This window comes from Thermobia domestica, chromosome 17 (genome assembly GCF_964235325.1).
Source record: "Thermobia domestica chromosome 17, izTheDome1.hap1.1, whole genome shotgun sequence".
In the NCBI taxonomy this organism is placed as follows: Eukaryota; Metazoa; Arthropoda; class Insecta; order Zygentoma; family Lepismatidae; genus Thermobia; species Thermobia domestica.
This window is the reverse complement of record NC_137470.1, coordinates 69,052,619-69,074,222: the sequence shown is the minus strand read 5'-3', so window position 1 is coordinate 69,074,222 and position 21,604 is coordinate 69,052,619. Positions and strand designations below refer to the sequence as shown.

At 38.3% G+C, this 21,604-nt stretch overlaps 1 protein-coding gene across 4 annotated transcripts in view; it reads left to right on the top strand.

Moving 5' to 3' along the window:
- LOC145674687 (uncharacterized) overlaps positions 1–21,604 on the top strand; it is a 1,315,729-nt gene that overhangs the window by 297,535 nt on the left and 996,590 nt on the right. For all 4 annotated transcript variants that reach the window (XM_081744920.1, XM_081744917.1, XM_081744916.1 and 1 more), the window contains one exon: positions 6,976–7,258. In XM_081744920.1, the coding sequence (XP_081601046.1) occupies positions 6,976–7,258 (283 nt within the window). The remainder of the gene's footprint in view (positions 1–6,975; positions 7,259–21,604) is intronic.

Genomic DNA, 21,604 nt, shown 5'->3' with positions numbered 1-21,604 from the left:
AAGAATGAAATCTGACTCAGCAAAGACGTTTCTATTTATAGGGTAAAGTACGTTCACACGGAATCCGTTAATCGCAATATCTGGCGTCTGACGCTTTAGGTGAGCTCTGCCAAAAAACACCATAACACGCGCTAAAAGTCTCATTACTAGTTAGCAATCATTATCGCAGTTCTTCGTTTTTAACAATGACATGAAACTTTTATCCAGAGGCTGCAGCTTATGTTTAGAATGCAGAGGAAGAGAGACAATTGCTTCATTGTTTTCCCTAATCAAAACTGATAGCGTCCATATTTCTTCTATGGAAAAGTGATCATCGTGAATTAATAACACTGGAGACTCCTCTATGGGTTTCGTGACCTGAATGAAATATTGGAACCATTTCGTGGTGATATCCATTTCTACCCAACCCCGAGGATGAACTTTAGTAATTGTTTCAGCAGGAGCACCACGCTGCAGTTGGACACATTTGATATTATGTGGGAAAATTACCATAGGTGGAACAAATCCACCAGCGGCATTTTTGTAAACAACTATGGTAATTAATCCAGCACACTCAGTGGATGTTAATGATGCGAGCTGTCGCTTACAACAAAGACCAATCACCTGTGTGATCCTACTCTGGACGACGGATAACCCACTTTCGTCGACGTTATACATTCGATCAGGCGGTTAATTATGCTTCCAAAATTAATCTTACAAAAATTGAAGAATTTGGGAAAATTTTTATGTGCAAACCCTACTGCCCTTGCAAATGATGTGCCTGTTAGTCTACACACAGAGAGAATATGCTTGGGTTACTTAAGAAACAACTTTTTCCCCGCCATCTTATTACAGACAGGATGTGCTAGATTCTTTCTCCTAGCTAACTGGAAGGCAATTCTTTTTAAATCTGCTCTACTGAACCCGATAATAAACTAGCTTCCGTTGTTAAACAGTATCCCAGCAGTTCCTTCTCAAGCGTTTCATTAAAAGCTGCAGGACGACCCTTTCTCGTCTGAGCCGCTGTTATTGGATCACTATACTTTTCCTTACATAATCTTCTAAGAGTAGTCTTCGGGATATTATACATTTAAAACGCTTCCTTCCATCCCATTTCCTTATATCTCACAGCAGTTATGGCTTGAGCCATATTTTCTTTTGACCAATCCCGACTACACTGCATGGTTTTCTTCTCTTTTCTCTCGTTAAGGTGACGCTGCAACGAGACAAAACTCTCATAAGAACTGGAGCACTCTATTTAATTTTATATAAAACTATAGGCTATAAAAATACAAGAACCATAGGGTCTAATAATGACACATATGCTATTTAAAAGAGGGTACCGGTTTAGGGCTCACAAAGGAAGAGAGGGAAATTATATATCGAAGTAGAAGATAGTTTATATACCAAACTAAAGCACTAATTACGAATATTACGAAACTGTAATTAAAAGAATTCCAAATGCATATACTGTGCGAGTTATATGAATATACAGGGTGTCCAGAAAATCCCTATCCAACGCTAGAAATAGCAAAGGATGAGACAGATGCCAAAACAGCGAAACACGTTTTTGATCATTTAAAAAAATACAACATATCAAAGCAAAAATGTTGTCCCAGGGCCACCCATAGGGCCCCAGGCAGTGTCCAACTGAAAAATCGTAGATGGTAGGGTAAGGGGGTCAAGCAGCATGTCGTTGGAAACCTGTTGGGAAATGAAAAAACACGTTCTTTGATTGGTCAGATCACAACCTTTCAGTTCGGCACCTGAAAGTTTAACCCAAACAGGGCTATCATCGTTGCAATCTTCTTTTGCTTTATTTATTTATTTTATTCATTCATTTTTGTTTGAAGGACAAGGACGAGGGAGGGGATTTTTGGACAAAACCGCAGCACAAACACAAATTGAAAAAAAATAAGAAGACGGAACAAGTCTCGACTCTCTAAATGCAAATGCCGCCATTTTGCAATTACCCTGTGCAAAATGGCGTCCGGTCAAAATGTCAGCAAAAACGTCATTATAAAGTCTATGGCCACCAAAAAAAAAAAAAAAAACTGAAATGGTGAGACAGATGTCAAAACAGGAAAACATGTGTGTCATCTTTTCAAAAGTACAATGATTGAAAGTAATATATATATATATATATATATATATATATATATATATATATATATATATATATATATATATATATATATATATATATTTGTCCCAAGCGGTTAGCATACTCGCCTTTGGCGTGGGAGACCTGGGTTCGATTTCCGGCGGGAGCTCAAGTGGTTCGGATTCCACGTTAATCAGTAGGTCCACGTCTTACATAGCCTCGCTGCTGAACGGGACGTTAAACTCAAAATCTATCCATCCATTTGTCCCAAGGTTCCAAGCGGGGTCCTACTCAAACTTTTCAAATGGCAAGGCAGGTCAAGTAGCATATCGTTGGAAAGGTGTTGGGAAATGAAACGGGACGGAACAAGTCTCGACTCTCTAAAATTGCTCTGTGTAAAATGGCCTCCGGTCAAAATGTACATCTTAATTTCGATTCTCCGAGCGCACTCACTTTCCATTTTGAAATCGGCACTTGTTGCCATTGTGAGATATTTGCACGTTTTCATTGTTCCTAGTGCAAGAATTTTCTTTGAATCATTTTATAATTCATAATCCAGACAACGAACATAAGCACCACTATTGTACAGTCACTAACATAAATAAGTAGAGGTAAGAATCTTTATTTCTTATGGCTTCAATCTCTTATTTATGATCATGGTTATCATTATATGTTAGCTAGTCAGTTCTATATTCAAAAATGTCAAATGTTATTCTTTTCTTCTCTTCGTTTCTTAATATGCTTTTATTTTATTATTTTTATTTAGATAATACTAGGCCCAAAGAGCAGAATCTCACTATAGGGGTATTTCGTTTTCGTTGAGTACAAGATTAAAGTGAAAATAAACTAAAACCCGACTACAGAAAGAAGAACTAAAACCCAAGATGTTTGCAGAGTGTTATCGTAGAGCGTCCAAACTTGTTCCATCTGCTTTCATTTAACAACAGTTTTAAACGATGTGCTACTTGACCCCTGTTGTGATTTGCAAATTTTGAATAGAACCACGTCAGGGACCCTGTGGAGGAACTTGGGACAAATATTTTTACTTTCAATCATTGTACTTTTGAAAAGATGACACATGTTTTCCTGTTTTGACACCTGTCTCACCGTTCCAGTTCCTTTTTTAGGTGGCCATAGACTTTACAATGGCGTCTTTGCTGACATTTTGACCGGCCGCCATTTTGTACAGGATAATTTTAGAGTCAAGACTTGTACCGTCTTCTTTCCCAAAAGGTTTCCAACGATACGCTACTTGACCCCCTTACCTTTTGCAATATTTGAATTGGACCCGCCTGGGACCCTGTGGGTGGCCCTGGGACAACACTTTTTGCTTTGATACGTTGTACTTTTAAAATGATTTTCTAGACACCCTGTATATTCATATAACTCGCACAGTATATGCATTCGGAAAAATTTTATTACAGTTTCGCAATAGGCGTCATTAGTGCTTTCGATTGGTATTTAAACGATCTTCCACTTCGATATATAATCTCCCTCTATTCCCTTGTCAGAAGGGTCACCGGATTAGGATTTCAACACATAACAGAAACATCCGTAATAGTCTCGAAATTAAAGCTTACAATGCCTTACTTACCCATGCTCTTTTATCGTTAAAATTTCTATGAAACTGCCAAAACTTGCAATTCATTCCAATCACAAAGACTATCGATTCTTACCTCTCAACTTTGTATAGTTACTTTCAAGTATCAGCGTCCTTTCTTAACCCTGGAACTCCAGACATATTTTTATACCTTTGTGTACCAGTCGGGTCCAATGGACCCAGAGTAATATATTGAGGCTCTCTAGCCATATAATTAAATTTTTGGGAGAAAATGAACAACGAAATACTAAACAATGTCATTTTTGCAATGCATTTATAACTAATTAATAAAATACACTTCGTAGTTTTCGTAGTTATACCGTACACTAAGATTATGGTAACTTAGCAGTATTATTATTTATTTATATGAGCTCAAATAGAAGTTCTAATTTTTAGGCATAATGAAATAGTCAACATCTTACATACACGCAATAACAACATTAGATTACAAGTAACAAATATTTGCTTCCAAAAAACTGAAAATTACGATCCCTTTGCCTTTTCTTTTGCATTTGTTAAGGCATCTTGTCAATCGCTTTGTGCTGTAACAGCGGGTCATCTGGTTAGTGTACGAAACATTTTTCACAAACAATTCTGCTATGCTCAGAACACACATTTGTCTTGCATTTGGTAGAGAATATTCTTGTCTTGCGATCCTGTTTTGATTTTGAGATCCCGCATCGAGATTTCTTTTTGGACGACATTTTTCCGTGAGCTGATGAGTTTCTGTGTGGCTTCTCTTCTGTGGAAAGTGTTCTACAATATGGGCCAATTGTTTGCCGAGGGAAATCAGGAAGTTACGGCGTTTCAATCTCTGCCTCTTGTCTTTCTTCTGTAGTGACAAGAATATAATATAAGCCTTGAGTGCGCTTATATCAATCATGTTGAAGAACACTACCAGAGGCAATCTTGTCAATCGCTTTGTGCTGTAACAGCGGGTCATCTGGTCCATAGTGTCCACGCCAGACTTTGTTTTGTTATAGTAAATGATTACTTCTGGCTTTTTCTCTGCTGTAGAAGTGTCAACTTCAGGCTGGTTATGCATTGTACTCACAAGTAAGGGACCATATGGTTGTCGCGCAAATCAGATGCAGACATACGCCATCTAATTGAGCATGAAGAGTTATGGAGAACACAGAAATTTAAGGTGCTAAGGGCCATAGGGAGCGGAGTGAGGTAAGAGGAAACATTGAATGTAGGCAAAATTGAAGAAAGTCAGGAATGACGGGAAAAGTTAATTTCTTGCAAACAGGGAAAGAAAGTCAACCAAAAGAAAGAAACTAAACATAACAAGGGCATCAAGGACGAAGAAAGATCATAATCAGGGTTGCCATCCGGACCACAGTGTTGCCAGCTTTGCATAACATTGATATGGAAAATATAGCACAGTATAGCAATTCATGCACTAGGAAAAATATTAGTAACACAAAAGACAATTGAAAAGAATCTGTACACGTGCGTAAAAAGGTTTAACGATAGTCGTGAGTGAAAAATGTACATGAGGAGAACAAATATAGATATGAAAGTGAAGGGGGTACACATGATAAAACAGAAACGAAAGTGTTTGGGAGCATCTTTCCATGATGATGATGATGAACGGTGTTCTGCTCGAAGGCAGGTTTTGACGTTTGCGTTTTTCAAATGTGGCTACTCCAATGAACATCCTGGACAGTTTGAAACACCTTACGCATATTGCTTTGAAAAAGGACTCACAGAGGAATGCTGCAGAGACGCGTGTGACCAGCTTGCTTTCATCCGCTGTGCTCACTGCGAGAAATGTTTGTGTGTTGACCACGCATTGATTCGTGATCTTCACGTCAACTGCAATTAAACTGCAAATGGTGCGTACTGTTCTCTATTTTCCTCCATTTGTATTCACGCGGGTTTAAAATTCACTCACGATTGCGTTAAACCTTTTTACGCACATTACAGAGTCTTTTCAATTGTCTTTTGTGTTACTAACATTTTACCTAGTGCATGAATTGCTATACTGTGCTATATTTTCCATATCAATGTTATGCAGCGCTGGCAACACTGTGGTCCGGATGGCAACCCTGATTATGATCTTTCTTTGTCCTTGATGCCCTTGTTATGTTTAGTTTCTTTCTTTTGGTTGACTTTCTTTCCCTGTTTGCAAGAAATTAACTTTTCCCGTCATTCCTGACTTTCTTCAATTTTGCCTACATTCAATGTTTCCTCTTACCTCACTCCGCTCCCTATGGCCCTTAGCACCTTAAATTTCTGTGTTCTCCATATCTTTTCATGCTCAATTAGATGGCGTATGTGTGCATCTGATTTGCGCGACAACCATATGGTCCCTTACTTGTCAGAAGAGTAACAGTTTTGTACTTCTTTGGACAATACAAAACTATCATGGCATCCTGTTGGAATCCAAACAAACTGCTTCCTACAGCTCTACTTTTATCCGCTTTGGTAAATGAAGTTGGGAGTTCTGGCTTGCTCTTCCGTATAGTTCCGATGTAGGTGAGTTTTCGTTCCTTCAATTTGCGTGCAAGAGAAAGACTTGACAAGAAGTTTTCCCCAGTAATATTTCTACCACTTAAAGCAATTTCTTCTGTCAGTTGAAGAACGACTCTTTCCCTTGGTTGACTTCTCTTCCCTGTTCTAGACTTTTCCGCTATATATTTGCATCTTCCACACATAGCTTGTGATGCTATCACAAATAACCCAGAACTGTATTCCATATTTACCCGGTTTACTTGGTATGTATTGCCGAAAGGGACAACGTCTACGAAAAGGCACAAGCTGTTCGTCCACCGTCGTGTTATCTCCGGGAATATAAGCGTCCTGTAGAGTTTTAACCAGTATTCCTATTTAAAGTCTACAGTGGGTCCACTGGACCCACCTAGTGCACAATGCTATAATTTTTATATATACCCCCTGACTTAAAGGAACAAAGTATTTCTGACATAACATGGGAGAGGAGCACCATGAAGAAAAAGTCACGGAATATTAGCGACCACCCACGAAAACTTACACTGTAATTAATAAACGAAAAGTCATATGGGTCCAATGGACCCATTTGGGACTCCCAGGGTTAATCGTAGTAAGCAATGTGGACAGCATAAAACTTGGCTGTTTTCATTTCACAGAGACTCTAGAGGCTGGAATGCCAGATTAGGGGTTGGAGCCGGAATTGGTAACTTTCCTCTATTAGTAAAGTAAACTTTGGCACATAAATTGTTCTATTTCTTCATATTCTATTTTTGACTTTTTTCGTTATGATTTTCTGTCTGATTAGCGCTGCTACATCGTAGTTTCTTCTTTCTAGGACTCGAGGGGAACAAGAATTAGTTGGAGATCGATACAGAGTAGCTGAGAACAATAACCTCGTACACCTCACACTTCATCACGTTAATTACGATGACGCAGGAGTCTACACGTTGATCGCTAAAAATGCTGCTGGGGAATCACGTGCAGCGGTGGAGTTACAAGTGGATGGTGGGGGAGGGTTGGATACGCCGAAGTTTCTGAGAAGCCTAAGTGACTTAGCCGTCAAAGTTGGAACAAGAACTCGATTTCTGGTTGAAATTCGCAGTTCCACGGATTTAAAGGTAAGAGCATTGACCACATCAATATGGTGGCAAAAATATTTGAGTAACATTAATTGTAGCAACATTAACATTTTTGTAGCCTATAAGTCTGATAATATGGAAAAGTGTTATACATAAGATAAGTTTCTTCAGAAGAAACGGTGACTATTTTATGTCCAGCCATAGGTTTTAGTTAGTTCTTCAAGTCTACTTACCACATTGTAGATAAAGATATGTCAGGTTCCTTGTAGCTTATACCTACGTCCCGTTATTGGCCGAGTTCTTCGATCGACTGCTGTTAGATGCTATCAGAGTAGGTTTACGTATCTCTTTTATTTCACTTACACAGAATATTACCTGTTTTGTTTGATGAAACAGAACGTTGTTGTCTGCTTTATAACACGTAAATGTTGTAGCACTATAGCAAAAGTGAGAAATAAAAGCTACTTAAAAAATAACAATATTTGCCATGACTATCTACGTTCGGTATATATAGTACAGTTCTGCGCTTGCAGTACATCAGTCAGTTCCATGATACAGGATAAAGGCGGGAATCTGCATGGCAACATAAGCACGGGCACTGCTGCGACAGGTAAGTGTCAGCCTGACTCACTGAAAACCAATATATGATGGCCCCGCCATATTTCAAGGATGGAGGTGATGTTGCCGATCATATGCTCCTTTGGGTGTCTGCAACATATAAGCACAGTCTGTGGTTTGAAGAAAGATGAACGATGAGTCAACTAATCTCATCACACGTTTCCAGTTCGGTCCATATTTGCGTCAATATTGGCGTTCTGCTAAAGTGTCAGCCCGACCGTACATTGATTAGAGTACGCAAGACAGCTGAGATGATGTTCCATATTGTAGGCAATGCAATAAAGCCTCGTACGACATGCTAAGCAAAGGCTTGTTCAAAATTGTGGCTGAGACACACAGACAAAGACACTCATGCCTCTCTCTTCTCATCGTCTCCTACCTGTCTCTGTCTCAGCCTGGCCGGCCTTCCTCTAGTCAATATACGCCTAACCTTATACTCCCTTATCAGTGATATCCGTGACATGTAACTCTTACAGATTGTTATGGTCGATACAGGCTGTAGGAGCTGCTGCTTGAGTTTCTTATTTACCTACAACACAAATGCTTGTCGAGACCATTCACTTAGTTTTCTTCCTACCAATGTTCGTTTTCGACGATGTGGCTTGCCGCCATCATCATCTTGATCACTGTCCCTGGGATGCACCCAATATCCTTCTGACTTTCGGCACACTTGAATCACAGAACCCTTGCGCCAACAATTTGCTGTTTTTTTTTAAATCAAAGAGTCCGCCTGTTCTACACTATCAGTGTCTGCTCAATTCACTGGACACTGCCGTTTCATTGCTACCTGTGTAGAACAAAGTTTGCCATTATACGTCACCACCAACAGCCTGTTCTTTGCCGTCGCTGCCTGGTAATTGCTTGATAACCTAGACATCTATCGTGTTTCCGACTCCAGGCTTTTCAGAAATTGCTTAAAAACTGTAGATAGGGTTTCAGATCCTCAGGTGCCTATGTACTGTTAGAAAATTATTGAAGAATTAGAAAATAAATAGTTTCATAGCATTGAATTTCCTGCTTTATTAAGAGAAATAATGAATTAAAAAAGAACTTGCATGTCAATAAACTTTTACAATATTGATCAAAGATGTAAAATGCATCTATTTGTTGTCACAGAAAGTAGAAAGAGAGTATATAATTTATTATGCAGTCTTCTTTAGAATAATCCTCTTGAATACGAACATTAATAACTCGTTTACTAAAGCGTGCATATATCAAAATGGCATCAAATTAAGTAGAAATCCAAAATGCTTGGTTTTAAATGGCCAATCTATAATTTGAAGATTAAAACTGCACAAAAAATTCTCCCTTTACAACTCCACACATCAACCCTGTGGTCGAATTGCGAATGAACGTTGTAAAATTGCACTTTGACGGATGCAACCCCCTCTGCTTTGCGTACTCGAAGATAATTAAGACGGATGGTAAGTTATAGGCTGCTGAAAACATGAAAAAAATAACTTTAAAGGTCCATAGTTCCAAAACAATGGGATCTATCCTAGTCGGGTCAAGACTTCACTTAGGAACTAGTATATGGCCTATCCAAAAATCAATGTTTCAGAATCAGGCGTTACTTCCGCAACAACCTTTATAGAGGTAGTTGGTGAGTACTTCACATTATGTGCCCGTAACCAAACTCCCTCTACAAAAATTTTTGCGTGAGTACCTTAGGATTCTGAAACTTGTATTTTTGGATAGGGCACATATTAGTTCCTAAATGAAGTCTTGACCCAACTACTGTAAGTTCCATAGTTTTAATGCTATGGACCTTTAAAGTTCATGTTTTCGGCAGCCTGTAACTCCGAAAGGAAGCATTTGTGCGCCCAGGTTGGTCTATACCTTTTGTCTTGTCTTGTTGTCAGGAATTACCTCCCAAACGTTGTCGATGTTGTTTTGGAACACCCTGTATAAAGCTGGATCTTCCTAACCTTTTCCTAGTGGAACAAGGCTTTATCCCTAAAGAATGAAATGCGAAATGACATCTTTGATATTGTACTACATCGAACAAGTAGGAATGTGCATATACAGACTATCCTCTACCTGCACTCATATACCACTTACAGTATCAAATTCAGCGCAAGATGTTCGAATTAGCACTTGCTCCCAAGAATAGTTAAACAAGTTTCCATATTTGATTTCTTGAACTACGATCTACACCAACTTGAAGTTTGAAATTTTACGCGGTCTGCAATCTTTGAACGCATTATCTAATGAAATTTTAGATTCCATTTCCTTTTCAGAGCGCATTCTTTCTTCGTTTACTCGTAAAACCTAATAGAAAGCCGATGTTATAACACACTCATATTATCACAATATTTAATATCATTTATTCTATATTTATTATCATTTTCTTCTTAACAATTAATAATACACTTCACGACCTAAGTCCTCGTATTATAACAATTTTTCATTAAGTTGTTACGTCTTTGCACGTTGGCACCTCCATTGTTGTGTCTTGTATCTATCTTGTTAGGGAAGAAATAAAATAAAATTTTTATGATTTTCATATATTAGAAATAATTATAAAGATATAAAAAAATGTGTTGTAATAATATTATTTCCTTGAAAAAAGAGAAAAATCATCCCCATTTAACGAATTAGTACATAATTAACCCTTTCACTGTGGAAGGCGACGGAAAAAAAATTTTTCTAACCTGCGAATGTCGATTATAGTCGACGTGTTAAAATTTGTCTGTATCTTGGGTTTGTCGATTGTAGTCGCCAAAGGTTTTCTGTGTGATTTCTATTGTTTATCGAAAACAATAGAACACAAACAAAAATGAACGGTACAACTTTGGCGACTACTCTCGACAAAGCCAAGATACGGACAAACAAAGTTTAACACGTCGACTATCGTCGACATTCGCATGTTAAGGAAATTTGGTTCTGTCGACAAAAGTCGACTTCCTCTGTGAAAGGGTTAAAGACTACTTTCAATCAATTGATGTCAGAGCTCTGTAAAACTGAACTCTATACGTTCTTGGTAGAGGTATTCTCAAGCAGTGTACACAGAAAACAAAATTACATGTTGCTAAAAATGATAAATAAATAAAAATATACAAATTAAAGTAAAATAAAAATGTGGCTGATATGAGTGAGGGCGACTCGTTTCAATACGAGTAAATTGAAGTTGTTGTTAACCTAAGGTCTGCTACCATTGATCGTGCTCGATGTGATGGCCACCAATATGGGCCATTGCACGGCATCGCAATTTTCACTGCAGCAGGCATTATTCAGTTTTACTAGGAGATATTGTCCCACTCCTATTTGCAGGCCTTCCAGATCCCATTTACCATGCGAAGAAAACGTAATTATAAGTTCAAAAGTACAATAATCCTTAGATTAGCAACTGAACTTTTAATCCGAATATGTTTGAATTGAATAGGATGGATACAAGCTACAGCAGCTGAGTGTCAGAAGAAGGCCAGCGCTGTTTCTGTCCTGGTTTAGTTCCAAGCGATGGTGGGTGTCCAAATATAGTACTGGTGTTTATTCTGTGTAAACTGTGAAATACTACATTTTACACAGTTTGGTAAAAAGCATCATTGTCTTTGACATTTTTCTATCTTCGAATCTTAAGCTTTCTTGTGTATCATGAATCTTAACAAGGGCACAAAATGTCTGTTGTGGAAACGGCTCTTTAATACAAAACATGCTAGTAATAACATCCTACCTGCTGGTGTCACATTGCACATGAAAATTTTATCTCCCAAAATCGAAGTAAGATAAAATACATCAATAAGATAATGTTATTTATACAATTTCAGCACAGAAATGGAGGCGATGATGACTCGTGGGCTCAAATCCTCACTCCATAAATCATCATCTATCGTTCATATATTTATTATACTTCTAAATGTTATAGAAACCTATATACATTGCAAAGAAATGTACTTTTTACTTGAACGTTCAATAGTTATGCTCCGATACTATGGAAGATGGTGAGGATAGCGATAATGAAGAAAATGGTGAAATGACGAAAATGAAAGTAAACAGGAGAACCCCAAGAAACACGCATTACGGCTTCTTTACTACAAGGCCTATGTAGCGCAAGCGGGATCGAACCAGGTGAGTCCTCCACCGCCGAGCCAATAAATCTCCTCGAAAATAGATTCATGTTTTATATGCATACATACATACATACATACATACGTATGCAGGGGTGGTTTTAAAGTCGGTAGCTATTTATAACAATGAAAATTTCCAAAAGTAAACAACCAATCACGGTTTTATTTCCATTGAATACATTATTTAGTGTGTACCATTTGGTTAAGCTACATTTCAACTTATGCACTCACATTTTCCACACACCCCTGGAATCTTTTAGGAACAGAATCCACGGCTCATCTTAGCATCTCAACTGGAACATTTGTAAACACTTCACGGGTATTTTGTTCAAGACTGTTAATATCCCTTGGTTTGAACTTACACACTTGTTCCTTAGCCCAATCCCAAAGGAAGAACTCGCATGGGGTTAGATCGGGGCTGCCTGCAGGCCATTCTGTCAGTGCCAGGGAAATCGTCATCAAACCATGCTCTCACTGGAATTGCGTAGTGGGGCGGAGCCCCATCTCGCACGAATAGCAATTCCCTTTCATTTTTCCATTCTTGAATCACAGGCCATACGTTCGAAGCATCTCCAAGTATCATTTAACATTCACAATTCATGGTGTTGCGCAGCACGTATGGACCATTGAATCTGGTAGACTTTATTCCACATCATACGGATACTTTGGTCTTCATTCAATTTTTTCCATCGTTACATTTGGATCAGAATGTGACCAATAATGACAATTGTGACTGTTCAGCGTTGCATTCCTACCTACATACCTACCTTCACCAACTCTGCACTTGCACCACCGACTTCCAAACTTCGTACCTGGCGGCAATTTTAGCTTTGTCTTTAACGTTGTATACATCAACCATTTTGCGGTTTTTACTAGATCAGCTTCTGAAATCATAAATAGTAAATCTCACATTAGTAAACAGTATTACACGCCAGCTAGAGTTGATGCTGCTTCTTAGGATAATCTAAATTTAAAATAGATTTATATTCTTACTATATCCTTTATTTATAGGAATTTACAAATATCCTATATACTAGGTATATATATACAGATTGTGATGAGAAGAATGGAAACACCTGTAGTTGGCAACACGTCAGATGTATGGCTTGGTAGTGGTGTCGTGGCGCCCGCAGCGCCGGACCGCTGGTGGTGGTGTGTTAGGTCGGTCTCCATACTACGTCAGGCGCAGTGGAACAGCAGTGTCCAGTGGCTGCAGCAGATGGAGGTATTGTAAAATGGGAGACCTCTCACATTTTCAAAGAGGGCAAATTGTTGGTGCGCGGTTATGTGGAGTGAGTGTGACGGCAGTGGCTACTGTGTTAGGTGTGTTGCGTGAGAGAGTGTCGAAGGTGATGACAGCCTACACAACACACGGGAAAACCACATCGGGGAAGCGGAACAGTGGGCGGAAGAAAATCATGAGTGACAGGTCACGCCGGATATTAAAGCGCATTGTCACGCAGAACCGTCGTGCCAGTGCGGAGCAAGTGACGGAGGAACTCAATCAGCACCTCCCCCACCCTGTTTCGACAATCACAGTCCGCCGCGAATTACATGACATGAACTTACGGGATCGTGTTGCACGGACCAAACCGCTCATCAGGGACCATAACGCTTTCCCACGCCGCAAATGGTGCCGCGACCATGCAACTTGGACCGTTGAGGACTGAAAACGTGTGATATGGTCGGATGAGTCATCCTTCACCCTATTCCCAACCACGGGCCGTGTTTATGTGTGGAGAACGCCCAAAGAAGCTTATGATCTGCAGTGTCTCCGCCCAACTGTGAAACATGGCGGCGGCTCGGTGATGCTGTGGGCCGCAATATCATGGTTTTCATTGGGTCCTGTGGTCACACTTAGCGGATGAATCACTGCCAACGATTATGTCGCAATTTTAGGAGACCACTTGCATCCTATGGTCCGGATGTTGTTCCCGGACAATGACGCCATCTTCCAGGATGATAATGCACCCATTCACACAGCTGGCGTTGTTGCAGCGTGATTTGAGGAACATCGGGATGAAGTTCAACACCTCCCCTGGCCCGCCCAATTCCCAGATCTCCACATAATTGAACATCTGTGGTCCGTCTTGGAAACACGACTCCGGCGACGATTTCCACCTCCATCCTCTCTCACAGAACTGGCCGATGCCCTGCACGAGGAATGGTGTAAAATTCCAATTGCTACCATTCACGACCTCTATGCCTCCATCCCTCGTCGCATCAAGGCTGTTCTGAAGGCGAAAGGTGGCCCGACACCATATTAATCTGGTAAGTTGCAATTTCGTTCAGGTGTTTCCATTTTTCTGATCGCCATCTGTATATTACTTAACTAAAGCCAGATAAAACATCTAGAGCGTTCACCTCTGGTGCTTGGGGTCTCGGGTTCGATCCCAGCCCCCGCCAAGTGAACTTTGTGGTGGACAAACACCGTGTGCGTGGGTTTTCTCGGGGTTCTCCCGTTTCCTCCCACTTTCTTCACTCCACCATTTCACTCATTTCTCATTATCACCGTCTCCTTTAGCCTAATCGGCATAACCGTGGGACGTTAAACTTAAAGATTTTCAGATAAAACATCAAGTCCATCAAACCAACGATACTACTTTACTTAGGATTACGTTATCAGTGTTTTTTTTTGGATAATTAGCAATTAACTAATTAATACAATAAATACTAATGGTAGAAATTAGTGGAGTAGTGGTTTTCACCATGTGTTCAGAAATTCATACATTTAAGAGACAGTTATAGATAATTGGAACTCATGGAAGGCTAAACCGGTTTTTTGTGTCAAGCATCCAGTTTCATACTGCCTCTTGAAGAATATAATAAATTGATGTTTCCATAGAGATCTTCTGTGGAACCACTGTAAATATAAATGCATTGATCCTTACCTGAAAATCAAGACTACAATTATTTTTTTGTTAATTTTACTGATTTGAAAATCTGATTCCTGAAAATATCTAGCATTTCGCATAGCTGTTGGGTTCCCTGACGTTTTGTTCACGGACGATAACAATAAGAAAAACGCAATTAAACATCAAGGAAGTAAATTGATCTCGAGCTCAATGAGAGAGAGTATGTACGTATGAGTGCGAGAGCTATAAATTAGCTGCGAGTCAAAGCCCGTGTCTGATCAAGTGCAAGCCCCAAATGAGGCTAATTAGCACGAAAGCCCTATTGAGGATAGGATCACAAGCCCTAAACTAGCGTGAGCGAAAACGTTATTCTTCAAACTGCTTTCAACATTTCTAAGAAAATCTATGCAAGTTTAAATGAATATACTAATAACGAAATACAATATTTTACTCAGTAACATGAAAAATGAAATTGACGATTTTTACGTCGCAATCTGTAATACAAGGAGAATTATTTCCTTTATACGTCAAAGAAAGCACCACTAAAATTACTTTTACAGATTAGTATATTCTTTTGCACCTGACTTATAAGATACTTTATTTCCTATTTTTTGCCTATAAATATTTATTTTTAGAGGCAAAGTATCTGATTCTTACTTAACTCTAGATGGATAGAAAAAATGCAGCACTCTTTGTGCGCTAAATTAAAATGAAAAACCAAGAAAAAAGAGAAACCTGGATATTTATAGAAGTGTTACATTACTTTTCGATTATAAATGCATTGTATGCATTGCTCAGATCTGTGTTATATGCTAAAACATTATTGAAATATAAGAGTGAATGTAAATAATTCTTTGCATTTATAAAAACTTATTTTCCTTTCTATTATTGCTATGAAACATTTTGTCGTTGAGGGTGGAATATATCGTATGTTAAATAACAGTAATTTCCAGTTTAACATACCCAAAATCCGAAGTCCCTTATCATTAACTGCATTGTCAATGTAAAAGTAACAGGTTCATATTATAAAGACTTATTTCAGGGAGCTGCTGGCGGCAAGTGTTGCTTTGTTTAGCGTTCCACTGTTATGCCCAAGCAGTACCAGATCTAGAAATTTTGCTCCCCCCGCAAGAAAATCTGAAAGGGTCGCCTTTATATTCAATGCTTTTTTAATAGTACATTATAATGGCATATTTCTAGTGTTATATTTGCTCTTTCACAAGAATTCCTTCCTCCTCGACTTCATCTCCGCAAACTCCCGTATAAGATCTCTCTTGTCAATGGTCGAAGCCCTCTCATGATTGATTGCCAATATTCCCAAGTCGCTCATTCTCTCCTGTGTCATTGAACACCTTAAATAGCTCTTGATCCTCTTTAACCATGTCGGTCCCGGCGTCCCCCACAGGGGACATAAAATATGACATTATTATTTCTTTACAACTCTAAAATCAGACTGACAACATTGGAAACTGGTTACAGAGGTTGATCATAGATGGATCAATATAAACAGTTTTCTATGTTGCCACTCTGATTTTAAAGTTGTAAAGAAATAATAATGTCGTCATATTTTATGCCCTTGTGGGGGACGCCGGGACCGACATGGTTAAGACCTAGAATAAGCTTTCAGCGGAAGCGACAGTCACTGGTAAAGTCAGGAATAAAGCAAGAGTAGTCAAAACTTCAGGATCACTTGGGGCAATAGTACGAAACTCAACGTATACCGCGAATTCAAGAACAGTGTGATCTTTGATTTTTTTTTCTAAGTCCAGTGCGAAGGGAAATTAATTCAATGGTAGCGACAAGCTGGTACTCCTTTTGTAGTTTATCAGCCTTAACTAAAATGTCGTAATCTGAAAGGTTCACAAGTACTTTTCGGGAATATGATTGAAAATTCATCAAGAATAGTGTGCAACGGTGTAAAACGGTTCTCTGTTTCATTGTACACGATATCTAGATGTCTATTGTAAACATTAACCATGAAGCAAGCCACTATGTCCGAAAAAAAAAATGATCTATCAGCTCATCGAAGTGCTTTTTCACTTTGTGTTGCCTCTTTTCTACAAACCCAGAATTGACTTTCCACTTCGCAACAACAGCTGTGGCCTCTCGTTTTAGTTGATGGTATTCTTCTCTTATTTTCTTCATTTCCTCTCGGCTCTCTTCAAGAGTACGTAAAGCTTTTTCAAGGTCAGTTTATTTAGTTTGTGAATATCATTCTTCTTTCAAGTGTTTTACAAAATAGTATTTACAGGCAAGGTGCAGGAGGACCTTTACCAGCCCTTGCACTGAGAAAAAAATGTAATAAGTAAAATCGTATGTTACATTTGTAAATCCTGTAGTTTCTGGACTTAACGTACAACAAACGTATAACTGAAAACGCATGTTTTATAATACTTTCTGTATAAGTGTTCCATCTATACATACTTACCGTATAATACAACATAGGTGGTAAGGATCTCACATACAAACGGACGTATATAACATATAGCTGACGAAGGTAACATACATATATGTACGTAATATAAGGAAGACTGTTAGATATCAGATGTCCTGCAACAGCATGATGTACAGTCCGCAGTATATATATATATAAAAAAAAAAAAACTTCAACATAAGCATGTAAGTTTATTGTGAAACGACTGAGTCTTTTGTTCCAAAATAAGTGTGCAGAGGAGGACGTTGACGATTCTCCTGCGTGATTCGTGCCACTTAGACGTTATATTGATTCCCTCTGCTGTTAGGCGTAGTTTCACAGTAAACATACATGCTCATGTTGCAGATTTTTTGCTGTGGACTGTACCATCTAAGGGCAGTTTCTATGTAGCATACGGATAACGTATGCTCCGTACTGATTTGTGTAGTAAGCAAGATGACTCCGTATATTTGTACAATATACCGCTGTCCGGAGAACGGATTTTTCTCAGTATGGGCCTTTTAAGGTCCGCACCCTTCTCGCTCCGCGGGGTCTTGCAGTTTATAGATTCGGTACTGTGCCCAAGGATCAGGGAGACCTTGATAATGAACGAACTGGAAAAAATGAAGACAATGAGAGGGAACTAGAGAATCCAATAGCAAAACCTATGCACACCATGTTTGTCTCCCCACGAATTGTGATCGACCACGGAACACACTCGCTCTGTCACTTAATCACCCTGGCCCCTCCGACAGTTTTGATCAAAATGTTATGACAAACTAGAAGTAACTGTTTTTTGACATATGACATATTGCAGTATTAACAATGATATCTTCTAAAGCATTGCAAAGCTCACCTTGCAATTGTATTTATACACCGTAATAAATAAATGTTCAAATCCATCCTACTCTGTTAAATGCTGTGGTGAAATTTGGTAAAAATTTGTATAACCCCTTTTTCAGGCCATCCACCATGAATGAGGTTTTCCTGGGTTTTCCTCATTCATACCAGGTTCCAGGCGCTTCCTTCCTTCCCCAATCCTTCCTTCCTTCCAGTCCCGGATAGTGTGCTCTCCGAGGGACGTCATCCCTGAAAACGTGACGGGCTAAATGGCCATAGATACCGAAAGCCCAGAAATCTAAATCTTAAATCCCAAATTGATAATCTGCACAATAATAGGAGAGGGAATATACTTCCGAAGTTGCATATCCACTACTATGATTGCAGTATCGATCCTCGCAGGAAAAGGAGCACTCCATAACTAGGATTCCACGTTACACACCTCACTATAAATTCGAAAATACTCTTACAGCAAGGAAAGTGGAGCCTCCAATGATTAGCTATATACCCCAAATAAGTCCTTGTCTGCTGCTATGATCACTCGGAATATTTCCATGTGCATGTATAAAGTCGGCTGAATCAGGAGCTGTGGTTGCAAACTCTTTGTGTGCACTGACATCCTTAAATTTTACATGTAAACAGTACTCGTTTGCACTCAAGTGCAATCCAGTAATATTCACAAAATGTACAGAAAAGTAGATTTCAACTACTCGTAAATGAGCACTTGCTGTTGATGATTCTGGCAAAAACGTTTGTCAAACAAATTTGTACTGTAATTCCTTCTTAAATTTCATGACTGTTAAAAATACCTCGAAACACTAACACCGATAAATCAACGTGGAAACACCATAATCCACTCCTTATAGTCCAATGCAGAGGAAAGTATGAATATCCAATTCAATAAAGTGGGAAGTTTCCACACGCTTCAACATGTACAAGCCTCGTCCACACTCAACACCACGGTGACAACAGCTCAGTTGCTAGACATAAAGTGATTATTTCGTACCGTACTACATATTTGCTTTGTGTATTTTTTCACTAATCTTTGTTTACAGTCAGATAAAACCGAGTTTGCGGATAATAATTGGAAAATACATTTTTTGTAATGTATAAACGAATTTTTCGTACAAGTCACATTTTCATTTGCATAACAATGACTGATGTAAAACAGGATGAATCGTGAAATTATAGGGTCTGCAGTGATCTTTAATAATAATAATAAAGCACCGATACAACTACAATAACAGTTACTTAATAAAATTTCATTAAGAAAATTAATCAACTAATGATCATCTTTGCATAGGGCCTTAGTTGTTCGTCTAGTACATAAAAGGAATTTAACTAGCAAATAGTTTTTTTTTCTGTAAACTCAAACAATTGGTTAGGGTAGATGCACGATTCACACATTGGATTTGCAAGCTGAAGGTCCAGGATCGAACCTCGATATGTCCGAACATTTTTATCACGCTTTCCTGTCCGTGAAATAAGCAAGATAATATATGGAGAAGGAAATAGATGTTAGAAATAGGGAATAGGGAAGAAAGAAATAGGGAATAAATGACGAAAATGGCGGGAAACTGGAGTAGGGCACTGAATGGAGACAAAGATTTACATACTTATTTCCTTCAGTAGTTTAATATAAAATATTTACAGTTTATTTTTACAAGTTTGAAACTCATGTATGATCATTGTTTTTTTTTTTCTTCTCACATGCAGCATGTACTGATATAATATTATACGTTTTTGATATATGGCACACATGGGACAACACATTCCAAACAATAGAGATTAATCTTAAAGGGAGAATAATTTCGTGTATCAGTTGCACACCAAAAGCCCGCTTCAGTGCTCTACAGACTTACTAATTGCTTGAAATTTTCGTGTAAACTTAGTTGCATCTGTCCAGCGTTTTTGATACCAGCAAAGTTGTATCCGACCTAATGAAGTTGTAGAAGTCAGGGTTTAAAGTACTATTGTGGCGGATAGTACACAGTGTTGAATATACACAAGGCATGTTTTAGGTATATCATATTACGGGGTTAGGTGCAGGGAAGCGAAAAGTCCGACATGAAGTAGATTGATGAAGTCGGCCGCATTTTGTTTCCGCTATACAATGGAAACTTAGTATGCAGTTAGTTGGAGGCTATTCACCATGTTTGCTGAAAATACAGTAGGAAAGTGATATAAAGTAGGATTTCTATGGTGTACATAAAAACCAGGGTTAAGATTTTTATAGCTTTACATTTTTTCTTCGACGAATTGAAATATTACTCATTACCACATAATTTTGTTTTATTAAGAACTGGATGATTTAAAAACGCATTTGTTGTTGAATGTTTGTTTTTTTTTTTTGTTTTTTTTTAGAAATTCCTACCAATTTCTGTGTATAAGTGCCTTCTTTTATTTAATATTTGGCATATGTACGTGCATTGTTTACTATTTTAACTGCATATCTTCTAAAAGTTCATGGAAAAAATTAGAAATGAAACAAGATACAGTTCTTTCTGTAAAAGGAAAACGCGTCATTCTGTCACGCTCCTAATAGTTGAAATTCACCCTAGTAGGTGTCGCCCCTGTCGTGCCTGCCTGTCGCTAGTAGATACCGCTAGCATGCAGGCAATTTACAGACAACTTAATGTCCATGTTTTGGGAAACAACTGGTATTTTCTAAGTTAAGTGCACTCCTCTAAAGGAAAAAAATACAGTTTCAATGTCTATTATGACACCCGCCATTCATTTGTATTCGAAGATCTGCACTTGATATACAGTACAGTATGTTGCATATTCTAACTCTGCTTAAAATACTGCACAAGAGTAGTAATAAAAAAGTGCTGTATCGACCTGACGTAAATACTGAAAATAAAATCACAATATTGTGAATAACGATTTTTTTTAAATTTAATAGCACTGTTTACAGCATTTCTAAAACATATTTTTAGTGATGTTTAAGAATCTTTTAAGTGTGTAAATGCATTTTCTATTCTGAATTGTTTTGGGAATTTATATTCCAATAAAATCCTAGTTATAACACTCTGTAATGAAGTGATCATACTATTATTTTCGTTAGAAAGTTGGAGCTGGCTGGTATTAATGAGCGGTTTAACGATTAGGCTGGATATCACAAGACCTGTCTCTCACATGTTCGAATTTACTAAGGGCAAAAGTATATATTTTCTTTCCAAAATTCATTTCATTATGATTTCTCCTTTACCCTAATCGCCACAACTCTGGAGCATAAAACTTATGGGAACAAAATACTAACAGTTTCGAGAGGATACCTTTCCTACTCGTGATAGAATATCTAGTGATAGGATAACGTCATAATTGTACTAAGATTTCCCAACCGGTATCCCCATAGAATGCATTGCAAAATTTTAGAATTTAAAAATACAAGAATTTACACGGCACTTTTGTTTCTACATGGAAGCCTGTAATAATAACTCAAAATCAATTTTAAAACAGCGTATAGCATTTAATGCCTTCAACGGCACTAATAAATCTTAATTCTAACTTAATCTTAGTATATCGGAATTTTGTAGGCTTTCAGTAAATTGTGTTGTCAATCAAAGTGTTTGGAAAAGACTAGTGTATT